The 21,675-nt window shown below is 41.9% G+C and overlaps 1 protein-coding gene and 1 long non-coding RNA gene across 2 annotated transcripts in view; one reads left to right on the forward strand and one right to left on the reverse strand.

Moving 5' to 3' along the window:
- Positions 1-2,135: 2,135 nt before the first annotated feature.
- The window catches only part of uba7 (ubiquitin-like modifier activating enzyme 7), a 31,129-nt gene continuing 11,589 nt past the window's right edge, over positions 2,136-21,675 (forward strand). The window contains exons 1-21 of the mRNA XM_020101456.2: positions 2,136-2,379; positions 2,458-2,626; positions 3,306-3,440; positions 3,712-3,818; positions 3,901-3,991; positions 4,421-4,547; positions 4,742-4,839; positions 4,926-5,075; positions 5,369-5,533; positions 5,709-5,813; positions 5,925-6,005; positions 6,652-6,807; positions 7,259-7,424; positions 7,526-7,722; positions 8,216-8,280; positions 9,642-9,852; positions 12,120-12,194; positions 12,961-13,162; positions 13,248-13,339; positions 14,830-14,922; positions 15,846-16,037. Of these exons, the coding sequence (XP_019957015.2) occupies positions 2,333-2,379; positions 2,458-2,626; positions 3,306-3,440; positions 3,712-3,818; positions 3,901-3,991; positions 4,421-4,547; positions 4,742-4,839; positions 4,926-5,075; positions 5,369-5,533; positions 5,709-5,813; positions 5,925-6,005; positions 6,652-6,807; positions 7,259-7,424; positions 7,526-7,722; positions 8,216-8,280; positions 9,642-9,852; positions 12,120-12,194; positions 12,961-13,162; positions 13,248-13,339; positions 14,830-14,922; positions 15,846-16,037 (2,724 nt within the window). The 5' untranslated portion in view covers positions 2,136-2,332. The remainder of the gene's footprint in view (positions 2,380-2,457; positions 2,627-3,305; positions 3,441-3,711; positions 3,819-3,900; positions 3,992-4,420; positions 4,548-4,741; positions 4,840-4,925; positions 5,076-5,368; positions 5,534-5,708; positions 5,814-5,924; positions 6,006-6,651; positions 6,808-7,258; positions 7,425-7,525; positions 7,723-8,215; positions 8,281-9,641; positions 9,853-12,119; positions 12,195-12,960; positions 13,163-13,247; positions 13,340-14,829; positions 14,923-15,845; positions 16,038-21,675) is intronic.
- LOC138412502 (uncharacterized) lies at positions 6,754-20,242 on the reverse strand. Its single transcript, XR_011244852.1, has 3 exons — positions 20,128-20,242; positions 19,033-19,126; positions 6,754-6,890 (listed from the first exon to the last, which is right to left on the reverse strand). It is a non-coding gene; the product is annotated as an uncharacterized lncRNA (long non-coding RNA).

Consider the following 21,675-nt stretch of genomic DNA (forward strand, 5'->3'; position numbering starts at 1 on the left):
AAACGTTTCTAAATGCGATGAGTGAGAGATCTATTTTGAAAGTTAAAAACCGGAAGCTAAGTGGTCATACACCAGCTTGATGGGGATTTTCGGAGCAGACAAAGTGAAGCCGCGCCCTCAACAAGGAAGTGTGAGAGAGTTGCGAAATCACGAAGGTGTCCTGATGTTTCCTCTCCAGGAGTCAGATCGAGCCTTATCTTCCACTCAGACGTCACAGTGTCACAGTCTGTGGAAAAACCTTTAAAAGAAGCACAATCTGGGCTTCTTCCTGCGTCTGTGGGATTTAGGCCAGAACTGCATTGCATTCAGATGAGAAATTAAGATAATATACAAATACAGCCAACTTCATCCAGGAAGCTATGAGAGGAATGTGTTCCCTCTGCAAGCAGAACAACCTCTGTTAAAGCTGCAGTTCAATCCCAGGACCTTAAATATAATAAAGAAAACAACAGTTATTTCTATATTTATAAGTCAAACCCTGCTGAATACTGAACCTTACAATGAATCAGGTTATTTATCATCATACAATCATCACTGACTAAACGAAGCATTATGGAACCAGAGGTTAAACACATATGAATGCAAAGCGAAGTAATCGCAGACCTAAAAAAATCCCAGTTGTGTCACAAAACCACATCCAACCTTAAGGATCCAGTTTCATTCGTCTTAATGTAACAGAGAGTGTACTGGATACGTTCTGCAGGAGAACTGAGGCTGCATGAGATAGTTGTTTTGATTGGAACTGGAGAGGGACGTGCTGGATAGAGGCCGAATGACTGAACAAACAAATGTGTGGAGGACATGAAATCTAGTGTTTCTGTCTGTCCCTGTGTAAATCACATACCTGACTCATGAGGTAGGGAACAAACAACACGCAGCACTCCACTGCAGCTGGTTTGCTCCTTGACACTGTGATTATCTCAAGAGAAATGACTGAGATCATTAGTAACACTTCATAGTTATTGATATATGAATTATAATTATTTCCATAATGATTTGGCACAGCATAGCAAATGTTTCGTATGGGTAAAGGATTATAAACTATATTTAACTCACTCAAGACAATGGATGGTTTTGCCTGGTAGTTGTACATTTGTACATTTGAGTATTCAGCAGGATGTCGTGCAATGAATTATTTTTGTAGAACAAAATCATTCAGGCTCAAAAGCACTTTATTTTGTCCTGGCAAAGGTTAAGTGGCTGACAGGATATCTGATCAGAACAGATAATGAGATTACAACGATAACAGTTAATGAAATTGCACCACACAAAATGGTCTATACTATATGAAGCATTACAGTAATTGTATACATCATATGGGCACTGGAACTGATTCCAGGTTCCTGTTCAGCCCCTAAATTAGTCTGTCCCTCTGCGCACCACAGATTTCACTGCCTCTATGATGAATCACTTCTAGTCAGTAAAGGCATCACGCGTGTGTCGGCCTGAATGGGGGCGGATACGACTCTTCACCAATTATAACCATGACTTACACATGAAGCAATACTAAGGTGGAGCTTTGTTATTGTCACCATGGAAATGTTAAGGATCCCCCCCAGACATGCTTTGTGAGATATTCAGATACTCATACCTCCACCAAGGAGGTTATGGCTTCATCCCTTTTTGTTTGATTGTATGTTTGTTAGAAAAATAACTCAAAAACCACTGGACAGATTATCTATGTATAGATATCTATATTATAAATTTAACGAGACTGTTAGACCCTGGCCATTCTAGTATAGAGTATGTCTCCACAAAAAGTAAACTAACGCAAATATTACATCTTCAACTTCTCTCTAATTCAAAATATCATAAAGAATGAATATTTAAATGTTAATTTCAGAGGTGTACACATCTCCTCAATTATAATTTCACAAATAATCCCATTCTCAGAGTAACAATACTTGCATGAATGTCATAACTGAATATATGCTGTGAAGTGGCAGATTAATGTTTAACATCACAGTGCTGTGAAATGTAGATTTTGCCCAATGAGCATATAAATACTTAGAAGATTAAAAATCTTCCAGTTCAAATTTCTAACCAGCACATTTTTAAAACTGGGCTGAGGTCACAATCTGGTGCCTGCACAATCCTGAGTGTCCCTCTAGTGGCCGAGCTAGAAACTGCTTTTCGGCGCAGAAATAAACCTTTTCCCAGAATCATGAGAAACGAAAGTGAAATACTATTTCATTGAAACTGATGACAGGTCAGTGTCTATCGGTTCCTGGTTCGTTGCATTCGGTTGCACTTGGACAGTGTTGGTATTGTTCAGCTGTTCTCTCTTCGGACTGCACGGATCATATTGGAGCCTGGTGACTTCTAGTGCAACATGTCAGGAGTCGGTGAAATCGATGAAGGATTCTACTCCAGGCAGCTGTAAGTACCACAGACTAACACTGTCTGACTGCATGAACGGTGGCCCACACACGTTCACTGGTTCTGTCACATGCACAGGTATGTTCTGGGTCGTGAGGCCATGCAGCGGATGGCCACAGCCAACGTCCTCATAGCAGGCATGAGGGGTGTGGGAGTGGAAGTGGCCAAGAACGTCATTCTGTCCGGAGTGAAGTCTGTCACTGTCCAGGACGAAGGAGACACAGAGTGGACAGACCTGTCCTCCCAGGTACTGACTCTGGGAACTTTTACATCACATGTATGAACTTTCTTCAACAATCTGCCTTGACCGGTTGGTGTGAGAGGAGAGAAATGGGGGAGAGAGGGGAGGAGGAAGGGAGGAGAGAGAGAGAGAGAGAGAGCATGAACAGTTGTGTAACCATAACTATATTTAAAGGTACAGCGTGTTGACTTTTGTGATATCTAGTGTTGAAATTGCATGTTGCAGCTGAACACCCCTCGCCTCACCCTCTCCTTCCAAACATGACAAAGAACCTGTGGTAGCCTTTAATCATCATAAGAATTCAAAAGATGTTTAGTTTGTCCAGTCTGGACTAATGTAAAAAACATGGCGGCCAATAGATCCCTTTCACCTAAATCTTACACACTGGACCTTTAAGGAGTCAGACTGTAAACAATGTAAAATATCCCAACCAAATATATATATATATATATATATATATATATATATTTTATATTGTTTGCTTGTCTGTTTAAATGTTGTAAAACATAATCTATCACACAACTAATTGTGAGTTTTATGCTTCATTCAACAGTTGTTGACAAGGTTTAACAGGTGGAGGATTTCATGACGGCCTGAAAAAGAAAAGTCTGAATCTGCAGGATGAGTGTGTTGGTTGATCTGCACTTGAAGCTGTTTTGTGAACCTGATTTTCTTTTCCCACCAGTTCTTCCTGAAGGAGTCTAATCTTGGTCAGAACCGAGCCACGTGTTCCCTTAAACAGCTGTCAGCCCTAAACTCCCATGTGCACGTGTCAGCCCACACTGCACCACTGGATGAGCAGCTGCTTCTACAGTTTCAGGTACTTGACGAGATGGTGCATCATGTTAAATATGAGCCTTTGTTCCTGTTGTAAATTTCAGATTTTTCATCCCAAAAAGTTCAGTTAACTAGTTAAAAATTCCATCTGCTCCTGCTGCTCGTACTGAACTCCTGTTAGGGGGAGCACAGAGAAATATTCCCTTCTAGGGTCAAACTCTGCACATACACCATTCTGCACAGTGAAGGCCAAACATTCATGTAACGTACAACAACCACAACACACTGAGTGGAGAGAGTCTGTGGTGTTTCAGGTGGTGGTCCTCACTGACTCTTCGCTGGACGATCAGAAACGCTTTGGCGAGCTCTGCCATTCACGTGGAATAAAGTTCATCGTGGCAGACACCAAAGGACTGTGTGGGTAAGTGTTCATGACAAACTGTCAAACATTGAACGGTTGCACAGGGAAGAGGGAAGAGAAAACCTTGCGGTTTCATTTGCAGGCAGCTATTCTGTGACTTCGGGGAGAAGTTTGAGGTCTTGGACCAGAATGGAGAGACGTCTGAATCCGCGATGATACAGAGCATCTCTAAGGTAAAGACTTTCATTTGGATAATTAACGTATATTTCAAGGCCCTGTTCCAACCTGGTATATACATCAGTCCTGAGAGATCCAACCACAAGTGGGCCGTCTGTTCACACGTCCCGAATGTGTCTTCTGTGACCACTTGTGATTGGATCTCATGTCTCTGCTCTATATGCATTTACACATCAAACCAATGTGGCCACATGCGTCCCAGACCACCTCCGAATGTGGTCTGAGTGATCGGGTCTCAGGACCCATTTGGGTGCGTTCAAACCTGTACTCAGTTCTGACCACGTCACTCAGGACGAATGTTAATACCAGGTCTGAACACCTGTCTCTGACCTGAAATTTAAATGATTCCCAACTTTTTTTTAAGGTGTTGTAAATGAGTATATCTCTTTCTAATGTAAAGGTTGTAACTGCTGTTTTTATTTTAGGATAATCCTGGAGAGGTCTGCACAGATGAAAGGCACAAGTTTTTAGATGGCACTAAAGTTTATTTCTCAGAAGTCCAAGGCATGACGGAGCTCAACAGCATCGGCCCAGTGGAGATCACAGTCCGGAGTTAGTTATTTTATCAGCATTTCTCTTTTTTCCATCTGCAGTTTCTTTCCTCTGCTTGCAACACACCATCTGGTCACATGCCTCGCTCAAGCTGTACACATGACATTCAACATTTTGAACCTTTCATCCTGTCATTCTTCATATATGAAAGAAAATTCATGTCTGAAAATGGTTTATGTTGCCTTCATCAACAGGCCCTTACTCCTTCAGCATTGGTGACACCTCAGCCTTCTCTGAATATGAACGGGGTGGAGTAGTGACTGAGATTAAGAAGCGCTGCATGTTAGGTTTTGTAAGTATCAATATTTAGTTTTAACTTTCTAATTTCTCTTCTTGAAAAAACAGTGCTGACAGTTGATAAAATAACATAAATTGCAGAAACCACTGAGTAAGGCTCTCTTGGATTTTGAACTCCTGAAAATGAATGACTACGGAAAACAAGCCAGACATAAGACGCTGCACTTGGCTTTCCAAGCTCTGCATAGCTTTGTGAAGAAAGAACAACGTCTGCCTCATACTAGGTCTCAGGTCAGTGAACGATGTTCAACTAAGTTTACAAAATAAATTGTATTATGAGTTGAAATAATCTCAGCCGAGGCTCAACTTTCCCCCTGATTGTCTTTCATCAAGACCCTTGAATTATTCTCTTAGAAATCAATACATATGTTGAAAAACACTCTTACAATTAGAGGAAGTGGAAAAAAATCCCTGACCAATAACACATCCCCCCCCCCAGTTTCATAGTAATATTTATTGAGTAGAAATAAAATATGTAAAATTGGATTATATTTACTCAATTGTTGTGGCTCAACCCTAAATAGTCAGATGCAGATGTCCTGGTTGCCATGGTGAGAGAGTTGAATGCTGTGGCACCTCTGGAACAGCTGGATGAAGCTGCTGTGCGAAGCCTGTCGTACACAGCCCGGGGCAACCTGGCTCCTCTCAGTGCTTTCATTGGAGGCCTCGCTGCACAGGAGGTCATTAAGGTGAGGTCAGAGGTCAATGCCTATAACACAGTTTTGTCTTTTGGGTTTTGATGAAGCCTGTTCGCACTGCTTTTCCTCACACGTTTGATAAACATATGATTTACTGTGTTGTGGAGGTGTGTAGTAAGTAACTGATTGTACTTTGCTCTGTGCACTCGCTGTAATGTACCTGCAGGCATGTAGCAGGATATTTACGCCTCTTCAGCAGTGGCTATATTTTGATGCACTGGAGTGCCTCCCCCAAGAGGACAGTCAACTGGCAGAGAGCTTCTTTTCCGCAGTACGTAAAGAGATTCCTCGAATTCAACATTTCATTTATGAAACAGGAAGAGTGGGTTAGACTGGCATGAGCCAGATTCGCCTCTAATCAAACTGTCCCTGTCTCTGACAGAAAGGCACACGGTACGATGGGCAGATTGCTGTGTTTGGGTCGGCGTTCCAGGAGAAGCTTGAGAGGCAGAAGTATTTCCTGGTAAGGGCCGGTGGTCAGAGTCGTCCGGCAGGGGGCGCTGTCTCTCTGTGCTGTAAATCAGGGCCTCCAGCTGTGTTTGGCTTTTGATCTTGTCTGGTGTTAATGTTGGCAGATGCAGGAAACGGCTGCGATTCAGGTGGCATTTCCTGCCAGTGTTGAACTCTGGGTGTACAGGGGCCGAGCCCTTTCTGTGTTTCCTCTCACACTGTTATTTTTACAGTTGTTTACTGCCTGTTTGTGGGTGTGTGTGTGTGTGTGTGTGTGACAGATCGAGTGCATGCATTTGTTTCTTATACCACTGTAAAAACTTCACACTAAGCATCAGACAGTGAAACAAGGGATTTACATGCAGGAATAAATTAATTCTACTATTTTAAGTATTTTTAAACATTTTGACAAGTGGTATCATTTGCTGACATTTAGTTGCACCATCAAATTCATTTAAACTCATTTCATTTGGTATAGCACCAAATCACCACATACATTATTGCTTACATTTTACACAATAGGGTGAGGACATTACATTATTATACCCAACAGTTTCCATTACACATGGTGACTGTAGAGAGAAGTAACTCTAAACTCTTTATTATCCGGCCTATTATACTGTTATTCTCATCCTCCCTCTATCTCGTCTCATTTCAAGGTCGGAGCTGGTGCTATTGGATGTGAGCTTCTCAAAAATTTTGCCCTCATGGGGCTCGGAGCAGGAGAAAAAGGGCAAATCACCGTAACGGACATGGACTTCATAGAAAAATCCAACTTGAACCGCCAGTTCCTGTTCAGGTCCCAGGATATTGGGGTGAGAAAACACACAGTATCAGTGCGTCACAGCCTCCTCCATGTCCTGAGGAATCCATCGAAGCTCAGTGGCTCTTGTTGGATCTGGTTAAGGGGAAAAGTCAGAGTTTCTACTGGTGGGACAGAATGGGGGTGCCACTATTCAAATAACGCAGCTGCCATGTTTCCATCATATCTTGCTACTTTGTTTTGTATATTTGTTTATTTCAGGAGTATATCAGGCAGCTGGTTCTGCTGTTATATAAAAGAAGAGAAGCAAGATATAATATTGAGTTATTAACGTCTTTTTTAGCTGTTTGATTTTGCAGATTTCTTGGAAATGTTTCACAGAAATATTAATATTTACAAACTTACAACATTTTGTGCCATTTCCACCACTTTGTGTTTGAGTCTGATCTCACCTACGTTGCTCACATAAATTATCTCCCACACACACACTTGTTCGCAAACAGAAACCAAAATCGGAGGTTGCAGCCAAAGCAGTGAGAGAGATGAACCCGCGGATGAAAATCGCCGCTCATCAGAACCGCCTGGATGCTGACAGTGAAGAGGTGTATGGGTATGAATTCTTCATGGGTCTCGACGGAGTGGCTGCAGCCCTCGATAATGTGGAAGCCAGTGAGGACTTTTACTCAGTTTCCATTATTCACTATTCACTTTAGAAATGCATCTTTGGCTGCATATTTGAATGCAAAAATTCATGCCCCTCTGCTGCCCAGGGGTCTATCTTGACGGACGCTGCGTTCAACATAAGAAGCCGTTACTGGAGGGAGGAACTCTGGGAAGCAGAGGTCATACTCTGGTGGTGGTGCCTCACCTGACAGAGTCTTATGGACCTGGGGAGTCAAGGTCCAATGGTGCCATCCCACTGTGCACACTGAAGAACTTCCCTCACCGCATCGAACACACTCTTCAGGTCAGAAGAAAAAACTAAATCCATTCAGTGGTTGGAAGATATTTAACATGGCACTGGAGTAGAAGTCAGCGAATCAGAGGGTTCACCCTCTGGATACCATGAATCAGTGGCAGATCTAGGATTTTAATAAATTGGGGGCAATTAAGGGGCCACAATTTACACAGAGGGGCCAATTCTATGTCCAACACTCATGCACAATTCTTTGTTCAATGCACATTTAAGTCCTTCCACTGTTCACGTGGATAAAGTCCACAGAAACTGCAGAGACTCTCACTCGGAGGGCACGGGTTCACACACGGAAATCTAAAAATATATAAATACAATACTGGACTGATACTGGACTGAAGTTGTATCACGTACAAAGGGTTTTCTTGTCACACAGTATTATTATTAATTGGAAATGTGTATCCATTTGACCGACTGTAATAACTATAGTTACATGCATTTTTTTAGAGTGTATCTTTACACTAACTTTGCTGTGTTATTCCTTCAGTGGGCCAGAGACCAGTTTGAAGGATTGTTCAAACAAACACCTGAAAATGTGAATCTCTTCCTGAGGTAAGACGTGACGCTGTCCTCATGTGATTTAATGTCTCCACAACAAAAGTTGCCTCCAGCAATGTTAGAAAACTGCAAACACCAATCTGCTCCCAATCTGCTGTCTCATAATGACCACGGGTTGCTGATTTTACAAGCCTTTTCCGCTCTCTTACAAAGCATTCCAGGGTTAATGAAGTGGTTCCAGCTCATTATTTTGTTTTATAAACAGGAAAACGTGCGGTCAGCTTTCAGCAGTAAACCTCCAGTTAAAAATGACATAAACAGTCTGTCTTGCCAAGGCTCTACTCTGTAAAGTATCTTTCACACCAGCTCTGATACTTTTTTCCCCAATAAAGGATCAAGCCTTTCAGCCTTTTTGATTTAGAAACTTCTACTGGAAAACTGATAAATGGATTTTATCATAAAGCATTGACCTAATTATGATGTAACCTCTCATCAGTGACAGATCTGAGCTTCCAGTCTCACACTGCGTCTGAGCTGTGAGCCTCGGAGCCGTCCCTAATCCAGCCATGTTTCTGTTTGTTTTGGGGAACTCTGTTATAATCTCCCCTCATTGTGAAACACTCACACTTTCTTGTGTTTCTGTAGAGAAGCAGAAAATTGTGACTGGAGCAGAAATTGTGCTCAGGAGTTCACAAAGCCAATAAAGTTCCTAACATTACACTGATGTTAAGAAATTAGAAGGTCTATCATGTGTTTAGGAATACTCTAAAAAAACTTTCCTCAGAGGCCTTATTATTGCAGTGTTCTGTAGCACAGTCATGGAAAAGAAACGTGTTTGGAAGTTTTCACGGGGCAGGTCAGCTACATGTTGCAGTCCAGTACATTTTAAGTTAAAGTTAATGAGGTTGTGGAAAGGAACAGTCATGGTTTGTGTTTCTCTTCCACTCATCTAGCTCTATGCAGAACTATGACTCGGAATGTTCCTGTTTAGACCTGTCTGGGTGTAACTGCCTGCAGAGGAGGCAGATCCCACTTTTATTTATCTTTTAACCGTGTATGGTGAGCTGGTAAAATGTGACTGTTCGGCCTGTGGGTTCAGACTGACCAAGTACACTCCAAACAACACACCTTATTTCCTCTATGAGTCCAAAGCTGATCACCAAAGGAATTCCCTGAGTCACGAACAACACCAAGCCCTAATTTACAAAGACCTGAACAATATATTTTTCCAAGAAGACTTTGCCAATTTTCACTTCTCCAGGTCAAATGTTCTCCCCTCCCTGGTTCAAATAGTTAGACATGAACAATGAGACAGTAGATTAAGCTTGTCCTGTCTTGTCTGTCTCCACAGTGATTATTACTGTCTGTATATTCTGTCAATAAACCATAAGGAATTGCTGCACTGTTCCCTGCAGTGATTTGGACTTTGTAGAGCGGACTCTTGGCCATGGAGACGCTGAGGCCTCGGAGGTTCTTGGGGCAGTGTGGTGCAGCCTGGAGGACATGAAAACTGGAGGACAGCGTCCAACAAACTGGGAAGACTGTGTGAGCTGGGCACGTTGCAGATGGGAGACTCTGTATAACAACGAGATCAAACAGCTCCTGCACTGTTTTCCTCCCAAACAGGTAAAAAAAAGAGGAAAAAAGAAACTAACTGAAGCTGTAATTTAGGTTTATGGACACAAGAGGGCACTGTTGTGAGTGTGTGTCTGTAATGGTAAAAGTTAAATACTGCAGTGCAGCACAAAAGTACAAAGAGATTCTGAGATCTTGTGAATAACGTTGTAATATTATTAGTAATATTGCAACTTTTTTCTTGTTAAATCACATTTTCATTCTCATAATATGACGACTTTTCTCTTGGAAATGATGTCTTTATTCTGGAAATCTCAATATTAATTTAAAAGACCCTAATACTCACACATTTATTTTCCTACCATTCCCTGAGGCAGTAATGCAGCATATTTCTCCAGGCTCACTTTTATCTTTTTGCTTGAAATCGTAAATGCTGAAAGGCCATTGCTGATACATATCTCTACGGCAGCTCTGAGGGATTGTTATCTGGTGAAGCATGCAGACAGAGTGATGTCACATGTTGCTGTCACATCGGGGGGTTGGGGGTGGAGGGCACAGCTCAGTAACAACCTAAACAGACCCTCACTAACCCCCGGCCTCAGTCCAGAAATGGGACCCGACCCTCACTATACATGTGTGTCCCCACAGGGATGAACAGATCTCTCTGACCAAAATTATAAAGAGCAGAAAACTGACTTCCCTGTAAAACTATTGAGAAGAACTCACCTATGATTTATGACTTTTGACAATAAAATAATATTATCTCAACACACCATAGTCATTTATGGTTCCAGCTTTTAGTTTGTCTTTTTTCATAGTTCTCGTTGACCTGGTTACCTGTTAGATCATTGTGATTACATTGTGCTCCTGGAAAGTCAGTTTTGACCACAGACTCTCTGAGGAACTAAGATAAGGCAGCTAATGTCAGTTAACGGTTACAAACCAACCTGACAGATACTGGCACACAGGCGTGACACGCGACAGCACGTTTGACATGACATTGAATTTAGTGGCCGTGAGCCAAGTGAACATGGTTCCGCATCTGTTTTTAACTTTGACACATAGAACAAATGGCTGGTTTTGAAACAAGACATATGGAACAATAGTGAATTATGTAACTTGAGTATGGTCAGTTATTGGTGTAGCTAAAATGAAAGGCCTCACATTGTCAATGAATACATTCTGTATTTATTTTCCAGCTGATATATAACAGTTAGTGGCTCATTACTAGTATAAGTATTAAGCAATAAATGATTAAGATGTTTGGAGAAACTAGTAAATGTGTTCAAACGTGTACATTTGTGAATTGATGTCAGTATTTTTTCACAGTTTGATGATTTAAGCAAGTAATTTTTTGTGGTTTTCTGATTCATAAAGGTAATTAGATTATTTTATATCTAACACATTTAAAGAAAGTACAATCAACAACCTCCCTTGGATTTACAAACAGAAGGATTTCAAAATGATTTAATTGAATACCAGTTTTTAAATAATGGTCAGATAAAGTTTTGATTTACTGAGAGAATTTCCATCAATCTTTATTTGTGATTATATTGTATTGATTATTAGATATTCCTGCATCAAACAAATCACAAATCACAGAGTTGCCTCTAAAGTCTTATAGTAATATGTACATTATGTACAGCGTATGATACCTTCTATCCACAGACTTCTGATTTAGATAAGAAAAACCTCCCAATCAGCCTTTTAAAGGACAAAGCATTGTTGGTTCCTGTTTTGCCTGTAGGCCATCTGAAGCTGTGACTGTGAAAAGGAGAATGTTGTTGATGCCTTTTGGCTGCAATAGAAAACACCCCTACAGTGAAAAGTGCCACCACCAGGAGACTCTCTCTTTCCCAGCTTTTGGACCATTTGGCAACATCAAAGCTCTCGACCCTTTGTTCCTTTAACAGACTCACAAATTGTGTAGTCGACACACAACTGATAACAATATTAGTCTGGCTGTTCCCTGGGAAGGTTGCTGACCTCCTGCTGTGCAAGAAAACTAAAGACGGGGATGTTTTATTATGAAATGTATTGACATACTGTGCTCCTGTCAAGAATCCGACTATAAAGATAAAAAAATATATATATTAAAATATATATTTAGTCGTTTTTGTATTTAATCTTACATATAGTTATTTATAATAAAGTTATGTATGATAAAGTTTACATATCTTCGGCTGATACATCGTCATCAGAAACCTTTCACTCCCTAATGTCAGTATCTGTGTTTGCAGGTATGAAAACATATAGTTTACAGACTTTTTCTGCTACTGATCTTTGGGATTAAGGTGTTTTGTCCCGCCTCTCTTTAGATGACCCAAACTGGACTTCCCTTTTGGTCTGGATCGAAGAGATGCCCTCACCCACTGACCTTTGACCCGAACAACGTGAGTAGTTTTTGGTCCGGTTCCTCAGCCTACACAGGAGTGACTAAGAAAAGCCACAGTTTTCAGTGATGATCACTCACATTCCTCCGTTATCTGCTCTGATAGTGGCTCTTCCTCACTCCAACCATAAACTGGATTCTTATCTGAGCTGTGAATGCAACGTAACCTGCGTATGGACAATAAAAAGCAGATAGTAGACACTGCTCTCACATTAACTAACAAAGGAGGTAATGGTCTGATATCAAACTGGCCGTACTAACTCAGAGGCCTATGTTGCACTTATAGTTGGGAGAAAGAACATTTGGAGTGTTGACCTCATCTTTTCCTCCATCTCTTCACTCTCTGCATTATATTTCACCTCCTGTCATCTCTGTTTTATCTCCATCACAATTTCCTGTTGCTCTTCCATCTGTGTGAAATGTTGCCAACGTATCTTTCATGATCTCACTTTGACCGACAGCGCTACATTTTCATTTATTTAGAAAAGTCTACTGAAGACTCGATGATTTCAATATTGCACCGTGTGGTACTGGCCATATTAATTGCAAAATATTTATTTAAAAATGTCATTATTATATTTTTTTTTATCTGTATTTTCTATTTCTTGCAGCAAATTTGTCTTAGGCTCATCTATTTTTCAATTTTTAGCGTGTGTGTGTAGGTTTTTTCTTTTATATTCACTGTTGTTTCCATCTATTGCATATAAATCCTTACAACACAATAACTGGTGTTCTGATTATTATTATATTTGGATGTTGTGTTTCAGACGACACATATGGAGTATGTGGTGGCAGCAGCTACTCTGTATGGACATATCTATGGGATCAAGGGGACAAGAGATGGAGCCTCTATCAGCAAAATCTTAGAGAAAGTCCATGTCCCATCTTTCTCTCCCAGCTCCTCCGTGAAGATTCATCTCACTGACACGGAGATGCAGGAGAGCAAGGAAAAGGAAAGTGATGACGCAGGTGAGCTATTACCTTTTATTTCCTGTTATTACCTAACGTCTTCCCAGGACATCTTTTATTTACTATCTCTGCCTCTTTGCACTAGAAAAAGCTGGACTTGATGAGTTGAAAGGAAAGTTGGCCTCACCATCTCTGAAAAGCTCTGCCGCGCGGATGTACCCCATCGACTTTGAGAAGGTAGGGCCGCAGTGTAGTCACTGCTCTGCTGCACACGCCACAGACGCCACAGACAGAGTGGCAGCTGAGCCTTAGCAGGGAGCGACTCTCAATCTATTGGCGCTTTCAGAGTGTGTCTTTTTATGGGGGGGTCCTCAGTGACCTGAATCTGAGCTGTGCCCCAACACAGAGCTTCTGTGTTCACTGTGTTAACACCTTGGAGCTTAGATGTATATTTTGGAACTGTACATCCTGTCTGCAGAAGTAGTAAAAAGAAACGGTTCAGTGAGCCAACGCACATGGAACAGATTTATTTCTGAATGAGCCAATGTGAGAGCTGTGATAACACGGTTTTAGAGCGATGCAGTGGACAGAGACACTCTCCCGTCAACTGTGTCGAACCACATCTTTGAAGTGACACACTCGGACCCCTCAGGGCAGATTTCACTCTATAACATGTCCGTGGTGCTTCTGTCCACCAACTCGTCACAGTTTTCTCACTCAACAACTCATCCCTCTCTGACTGGACTTCATTAGGTTTTGCACACGTGTAGATCCGTGCATGCAGATTTGTCCACATATTCAGAGATCAATGCATCTGTTTGCAGCTTTGTCTACACATTAGCAAATCTCAATACACTTGAAAATCATCACACGTTTACAGATTAATGTCCACATCTGCAAATCTCAGCACAGATTTACAGAACTATTTACATATTTACAAATCTGATTAGGCACACAGACTGAGATACAGTTATACAACTATCCACACACAGCAAACAATAATGCTACAGTATTGGCCCAACGGAAAGCTTTTTACTTCACATGTGGGGATCTCCAGGTTCAACAAAGCGGCACAGAAAATATGTAGTTACTGTAGCTGCAAAGGTGAATGAGTGCTGCTCTCCAGTTGCTTGATTGAGGCTCTGGTGAAGCATTCAGTGACTCAGGTGAAGCAGTAATGAAGGCGCATGAGGTAAGTCAGGTACATATCGGATGTCTTGAATAAAAATGAGATCCTGCTATTGAAGCTCGCCCTCTTCTTCATTTTTATCCTTGCATGCCCAGGTCATGCTGTGGATAGATGGAATGTGTGTAGGAGGGATTCAGAGGCATCAGGTTGCCAGCTCCGAGCATCCTCACAATGCCTAAAGCCATCCCTGAGTGACAGTCCCCTTCCTTGCCTTTGTACAACCGCAGCAGCAGAGGCATGACCTCACTGGCCACGTCCATCACAACAGAAATCTGATTTCCACTGCATTCTGATGGGGTGACCGAGTCACGTATTAGAGTGATTTAACGGACGAAACAACAAAGCCTTCAAAGCTCAAAGCGGAAACATCACAGGGAATGTCAGGCCTCCGAGCTGTAATGTAGCTTATACTGAATGTGGAGTTTCAAACCTAGAATTAAAAAAAGTAATAACAGAGCTGTATGTATGTTTTGTTCCTGTGTTTCAATCCTTGTTATATACGGTGACTGATATGTGTTTAACATCTGATCTTGCACAGGATGACGACAGTAACTTCCACATGGACTACATTGTTGCAGCTTCTAATCTAAGGGCAGAGAACTACGACATCCCCGCAGCAGATCGCCTCCAGGTCAACACTTTCACAACATGCATCATCTAATAACCTCGCTCTGAAGGATAGAAAACATAGAGGACAGAATGACAAAGTGAGAGGTGGTACGGATTTGAAAAAAATCTCGCAGACTGCTCCCCCCCTCCCTCAGGCTCATGTTTTGAGTCGGTGCTGCACACACCTGCCCCAAAGCCACAGAAACAGCCAGCTCTCCTATTGTTCCGGGGGCAGAACTAATCACAGCACTTTACCTGTCGCCTGGGAGGTGACACCTGAGCCAGGCCTTGTACCAGCCGCTGCTGCCGCAGACACGGAGGGTGGGGGGATGGGTGCTGCTGAGCGAGGGGTGACAAAAGAGGGTTACCCGTGTGTAATCTTGCAAAGACCACATGTTGCATCTTGTTTGGGAACAACTTACTCGCCCTTTAGTCCTGTTGACTTAAATGTTTTCGCACATTACACCTACACAATTAGCCCTAAATCAGTTACATACTGTAAATGTTATTATAAGGATATATTTACAAAACTCATTTTATTTTTGTTAACCTGCCACCCCCTCTTCGTGGGACAAATCTATTCGTTTACATTTCACATTGTAAATGAAAGCTCAATACATGAAGTAAAGCTGCTCCACACATCACCCACCCACCCCAGCACCATGGTAGTGTTCAGACAGACAAATCATTATCATCATATCTTATGAGCTGATCTTATGTTTTCTATTTAAAACCATTGCTGTAAGAAAGCAATGGAGCACAATTGGAGTTGAACTGATTAGGAATTGATTATTGATTATATAATAATAGAATGGCACTCAGTAGACCGCCTACCTCCACCAAATCTTTACTCTACTGGAATTTTGTAAACCAAAATGATTTGCTCATATCAACACAGTGTAATTTTGACTGTTAAAAGTGAACTCCTCTTTGTCTCCTTCACAGAGTAAGCGAATTGCTGGACGGATCATCCCCGCCATAGCGACCACGACAGCAGCAGTGGCAGGCCTGATGTGCGTGGAGCTGTATAAAGTGTTGCTGCGTCACCAGAACATCAAGTCTTACCGATCAGCTTTCATCAACCTGGCTATCCAGAGCCTTGTTATGTGCCAGCCGAACCAGCCCCCGAAATTCCAGGTGAGTTACAGCTCCGTTCACCCGCAGGCTGTTTTAAGTCATACTTTAGTAATTGTGGGATGTTTAGGTTGAGATCTATAGACCTGAGTGAGGCATTTTATAAAGCCTGACAGACTCTTACTGTATCTGCATTTATGATTTAAGCCTGTCTGCTTAGTGGATAAATCTGTTGAGTCCTTTGTAAGTTTACTTATTTCCTCTGTGGCTGGAGAGCATTAAGGCATGAATCAGTGCTCTCAGAGCAACAGACCACTGCTAACTCTCTGCATATAAGCCATGTCTTTAGCCGGCTCCATATAATCCTCTTGGTATTCAAGGGCAGGTAAGGAACAAATGTCTGCTTCAGTGTTTATACAAATTAGGTGGATTCAAAGCAACTTTAATTCAAACCTAAAAGAAAGAGGCTTGTTCTCGTTAGAGTCTTTAAGGGTCAAATTGTCGTATGAAGTCAGTCGAGGTTCATTATTGTCTGTTGCTCTAAAGAGATAATACGGAACAGCTCTTCATTAAAATGTCTAGAAATGACTAGACCCTCTATTACCACCGTTCAAGTCCCAAATCTTTTTACTGATTTGTTTAGTAAAATGTTTGCCCTGTAATTAGGGTCCTTCACCTGTAAGGGGTCCTGCAGCCCCCTCAGCCCTAGCATTCCTGACTACACCTATTTTATATATCTTTTGTTGCCGTGTAATTTACATGATCCAAAATGTCTCCCATAATGTTTAAGTTCAGACAACTCAAAGTAGCTGGAAATGCCATTTAAATCTGTCATATCCTTTTGTATGTCTCTGCTATAACTTCCGGGGTAAACAATATGACAAAGGAAAAACACACTGTCACTAAGCATTCGGACAACACTACAAAACTCACCATAAAGTGATTTTGGACACAGCCTAGGTTTTTTGTTATTGTTTTGAATGAGAGAACCCTAGTGGCAGAAGTTTCATATTGTACATTTAAATTATAAACACAAAATGGCTACCAAACTAGCAAATTGACTGGGTCACAACTGAAAGGATATGCGGGCAAATGTTTCTGCTGCCCTCTCACAGGCCTCAATATCTTACCTCTCAGCTCAGACACTGGAGCTGCCCTCCCCAGCTCTCTCACTCAGGGCTCTAAACCTCTGACAGACAGGGGTCAATGGGGGTCAGCGTAAGAGGGTAACTCCGTCCCGCAGGACGTGAGGGTGCAGTGACAGGGGGCTCTGAGACAGTGTGGGTCTGGTTTCAGCTTTGGTTACGGCTAAAAATGCTGCAGCTGCATAAAAGGCTGCTGTGATGACAGAGGCAGCTGTGCAGTCCTGAAGTTCCAGACATGCCCTCTTACTTTTCTACAAAGACCCTGGTGTTCTCACAGTTGTCTCCTGTAAACTCTGTCAAAGTGTGTCCAAACACTTGTATCATTTTTTTCCATGACTTCTAATATTTTCTGGATGAAACACAACATGTCCGTGCAGCGTGGAACATTGGATCCACTCAGTGATTGATTGCAGAGACAAAGTACCTGACATCATCACCAGCCACAGGGTTTATATTCCAGTGTTGAATCATGTAGTCAGAGGGATGGGAAGACATTAGCTTTTCCAGACCCAGGTTTTTTCAGTGAGGCTTACAGTGTTGCAGCATCAGCATTAAGGCTTTGTGCTGTTTAGCAGAGGAAAAAGAGAGGAGACAGGACACCACCGGAGGAAAACAAGGCAAGGCTGAGGCTCTGGGCCGGTGTTTGGGGAGTTAGGGACAAATCTTGCTCTAAATGAGGAGCACATGTGGTGTGGTTAGCTTTTTTCACAGAGAGAAAGAAGGAGTTGTTGTCGGCTGCCTATCCCTCAACCCTCTGAGTATGAGATGGTGAGTCATAGCATCGAATGGCATCAGTTGTTGCAGTGAGAGAAATGATTCCAAATTGTTCATCCATAAAAGTAGTTGATAGTTGATAAGAACTCATCACAAATATACGTAACCTGCATTGTGCCTACAAAATGGTCTTGGCCATAACACCTCTATAGTCCGAACATTTTCCTTTTTCCTTTTTTTTGAGAATACGAATGGCTGAGTCAGATTTTCCTAGCTAGTGGGCATGTTGATCACATTTCTAACACATAGTGGCTGCGAAACTGGAAGAATTCAACTTTCTCAGGATGAAAAAGAGTTGTCATACATGTAGAAGATGCAGACTAAGATGTCAAACTAGAAAGACAGCAAGAAATCTTTGCCATGCTCTGGACATTTTCCTGATCTTGTGAACACGTCTGACCCTGACATTCTCCTGCTGCGTTCTTCATATGTGTCTGAAAACAGCTATAGTTTGTCATTTTTTCACTACGTGAACCATAATACTTTGATAACACGATTTATGGGATCCCTGCTAAAATGATATTTCTTCAAAGTAAAAACAATTGAATTAATTTTGAACTATTAAATATTGATACCGCCTTAGAAATCCAGTTTTAGATGAGATTTTTTCCCATGTCATTCAATATGCAATCATGTTCCAGTCCAGAGTCAAAGGCTCATATTCTCTGCAGCTTCCTGGGTGAAGTTTATTGATGTTTTTAAGATGCTTGTCTTTTCCAGTGATCTCCTGTCTCACTAATGGTCTAGACATGACCTCACCAAGGAAAGTGAGAACATAATGTCTAAAAACTATAGGAAGCACTGTTTATAAATCTTTTGAGCCCTGCAGTAGGTTTACAACTTTTCAGTCCTCTTTTTCAGAGGGTGTAAAAATGAATTGTTTAAAATTGCATAAATTAGTCCACAGCTGTAAAAGCTGAAACAAAAGCAACAAGCCTGTTAATATTCTCTTGTATCTCTAATCTCTCCAAGTTCAGAGGTTTTATTAGACAGACTTTAAAGCTGCTGCAGACGTGCAGCTGTTGAATATCACTGATCAGACATGCACTATCAAGAGCTCAGCTTACTTTTGCAATGACTTGGACCTCGCCCTTCACGAGATCAGCCTCAGTTCATTAATATCAAGTAACAACACTCACATCTCTCTGGTAGTGGCCCACCCAGTGTCCATCCATCGTTTACCACATCACAGCGTCACGTCTTTGCAGCAACGTGACCGGCACTGTACCAGCTCTGACAAGGAAAAATAAGTGAGTGAGATGATTGCTTTGATTGGAGCCTTTTGAAAAGGGTGTTTTAGATGTGGCCTCTCTTCTACACACACCTGCTTTACTCACACTATGAAACTAAAATAAGTGAACGCCTGTTCTCCCACCACACCAAACATTTTCCAGAAATTGTTGCTTTAAGCAGCTGTTTCCCAAAATAGGAAGTTCCCCTGGCTTTCCCCCCCGCCGCTGTTCTCCATATGGAGGCAGAAATATGTAAACAAATGGGAGCTGGTCCTTGTCTGCTCAATGCTGCCGCTCTTTAGTATCACTTCCCTCCTAGTGTTTGTTTTTCAGTTGGGGGAGTGAGGCACATGACATTAAAGAGGGAACTAGTTTGGCAAACACCCAGAGATGAACATCTTATAAAATGGCCCGAAATTCTTTCAATATAGACATCGTTATATATCAAGTAGCTGATATATTACTTTGCCATTGCCATGGACTGTATATAAAGATGGAAGACATGAATTCTCCCCAAAAGTGAACCCACAGTGTCTTCATCGCCATTTGGTGGCATGTCATAAATCCAACTTCCTCCATGTTAGTGGATTGGACAAACTAAGCAAGTACACATCTATGTATGGTCATTTTAAAATGTTATCATCACCCTGATGTTCAAGAGCTCATTCTTTCAGTAACTCAATCTTCTGATTATTTATACAGTATAGTTCCAGCTTTATCTGGTATATTTTGGTTGTATTTCTGGATAGTGGGAGGAAATTGAAACCCTTCGTCCATCTTTATAAAATAATTATGCACCTTACTTGTAATTGTTGTCATCTCATACTCAAAGAAGAAGAATTTTTATGTTCTAACTTACTTAACTTTTCAGCTCATTTAAAATAATAGCGATTGTGGCTTATGACGATGCCCCTGGGGTCTCCCCACAACAACCATTCGGGCTTTAACATTTGATTTCAGAACGTCAAACATAATGTCATAATGTCATAAACATAAACTTGCCAGCGTCCAGCTTTTCGACAGTCTCTCCTTGTGGGTCCCCGCTTTGAGCTTCGCTCATGTGCGTCTCAGTCTTTATGTCTCTGTCTCTCTTTGTGTGTGTCTCTCTCCCTCTGTCCCCCCGGCAGCTCTGCTACTGCCTTTTTAATCCCGGAGAGTTGATTGGCCAACTAGTCTCAGCTGTGCCAGTCAGTTCTCTCTCACCCTTGATGGAGGTCTATGCTCTACTCTAGTTTAAAGCAGTTATAATCAATGGGTCAAATGACTCAGCTTCCCGAGCTCTATAAAGCATTTTATCGTCTTTTATCTCATTACTTCAGTTTTATAACTTTACAACTTGTTTCAGTTCACTCTTACTGTTCTCATCAGCGTTGCTTCCAATAACTGCCCAGCACCAAGCAGAAATGAGCAACTGTGCGGAAAGGAAGTCTTTGGAAGAGGCTGTACAGTTAGTAGGCCTCAATTCACCTCAGCAGACGGTCATGTTATTGCAGGAAACAAAAACCTCACAAAACATTAAAGGGTATTTCAAGAGCAGCAAAGATTAATGAGTTCTGCTGCAGCTGTAACTGAGCTGCAGCCTCAGTAAAACACAGCGAAACATCACCTGAGGGGCAGGACAGAGGAGGACATGTTCAGCTGGGTATTAAATAGCTCCATCCTCAACCCCTCCAGGAGCTTGCCCAATACATACCAGTCCCTGCTGTCTTTGTCTGCTGGGCTGCGTGCATGGAAATACTCCCTGTTCCGTGTCTGTGCACACATCCTCCACACCCTGGTCTTAACTTTGTGCCCTTTCACGCTCCCTCTGTGCCCTTCTTCCCCAACTTGCCCTTTCAGCTCCCTAATTGAATTAGCTGCATTGGAGGCAAGGCTCCTGATCTCAAGGAAGCCACTCCAAGGTCAATGCTCACACTACTTCTTTGTTAATTGCCTGCAGAAATGACGGCTATTTCCTGCCTTCACAAGAAGCAATGTATTGAAACCAGATTTCCCAGAGAGCACTTACGTGATGTGGTTGTATGGTCTGTGGAGCACCAGGAGGAGGCAGGGACTTTTTTGTGTTCATCTTCTCTAATCTCTTTTTCTTTTCATTTCATTCACAACTTGGAAAAATATGTTGGTTTGCATGTAGACAGCAAAACCTGCAGCTACTTGATGTGCAATTTAAGTGCACTTGTATAATTGGGGGTCACACAAATAACAGGGGCTGGCTTACAGAGGGACAGGGAACAACAAAGGGGCAGATTTGCCTCGCATGTGGTTAAATCTGTGTTGGTTAACTCGGACTGTGCCAGTAAAGAAACAGAGTGAACACGATCCACAGCTCCTCAGTACTCCTCCGGGAGCTGCGGCATGGAGCTGCATTGTGCAGTTTGTAACTCAAGACCCCAGACATGAATAGTGCTCACGGGATAATGAGTAATCTGTGATCAACACAGTCGGCTTGTGCCTTCTGTTGTTTTGTCTTGTTGTTGTCGGCATTGTGTGTTTGGCCTTATGTTGTTAATTCATCTGTTGGTTTATATTGCACTCTTCCATTCCTGCTGC

This window comes from Paralichthys olivaceus, chromosome 2 (assembly GCF_024713975.1).
Source record: "Paralichthys olivaceus isolate ysfri-2021 chromosome 2, ASM2471397v2, whole genome shotgun sequence".
Classification (NCBI taxonomy): domain Eukaryota; kingdom Metazoa; phylum Chordata; class Actinopteri; order Pleuronectiformes; family Paralichthyidae; genus Paralichthys; species Paralichthys olivaceus.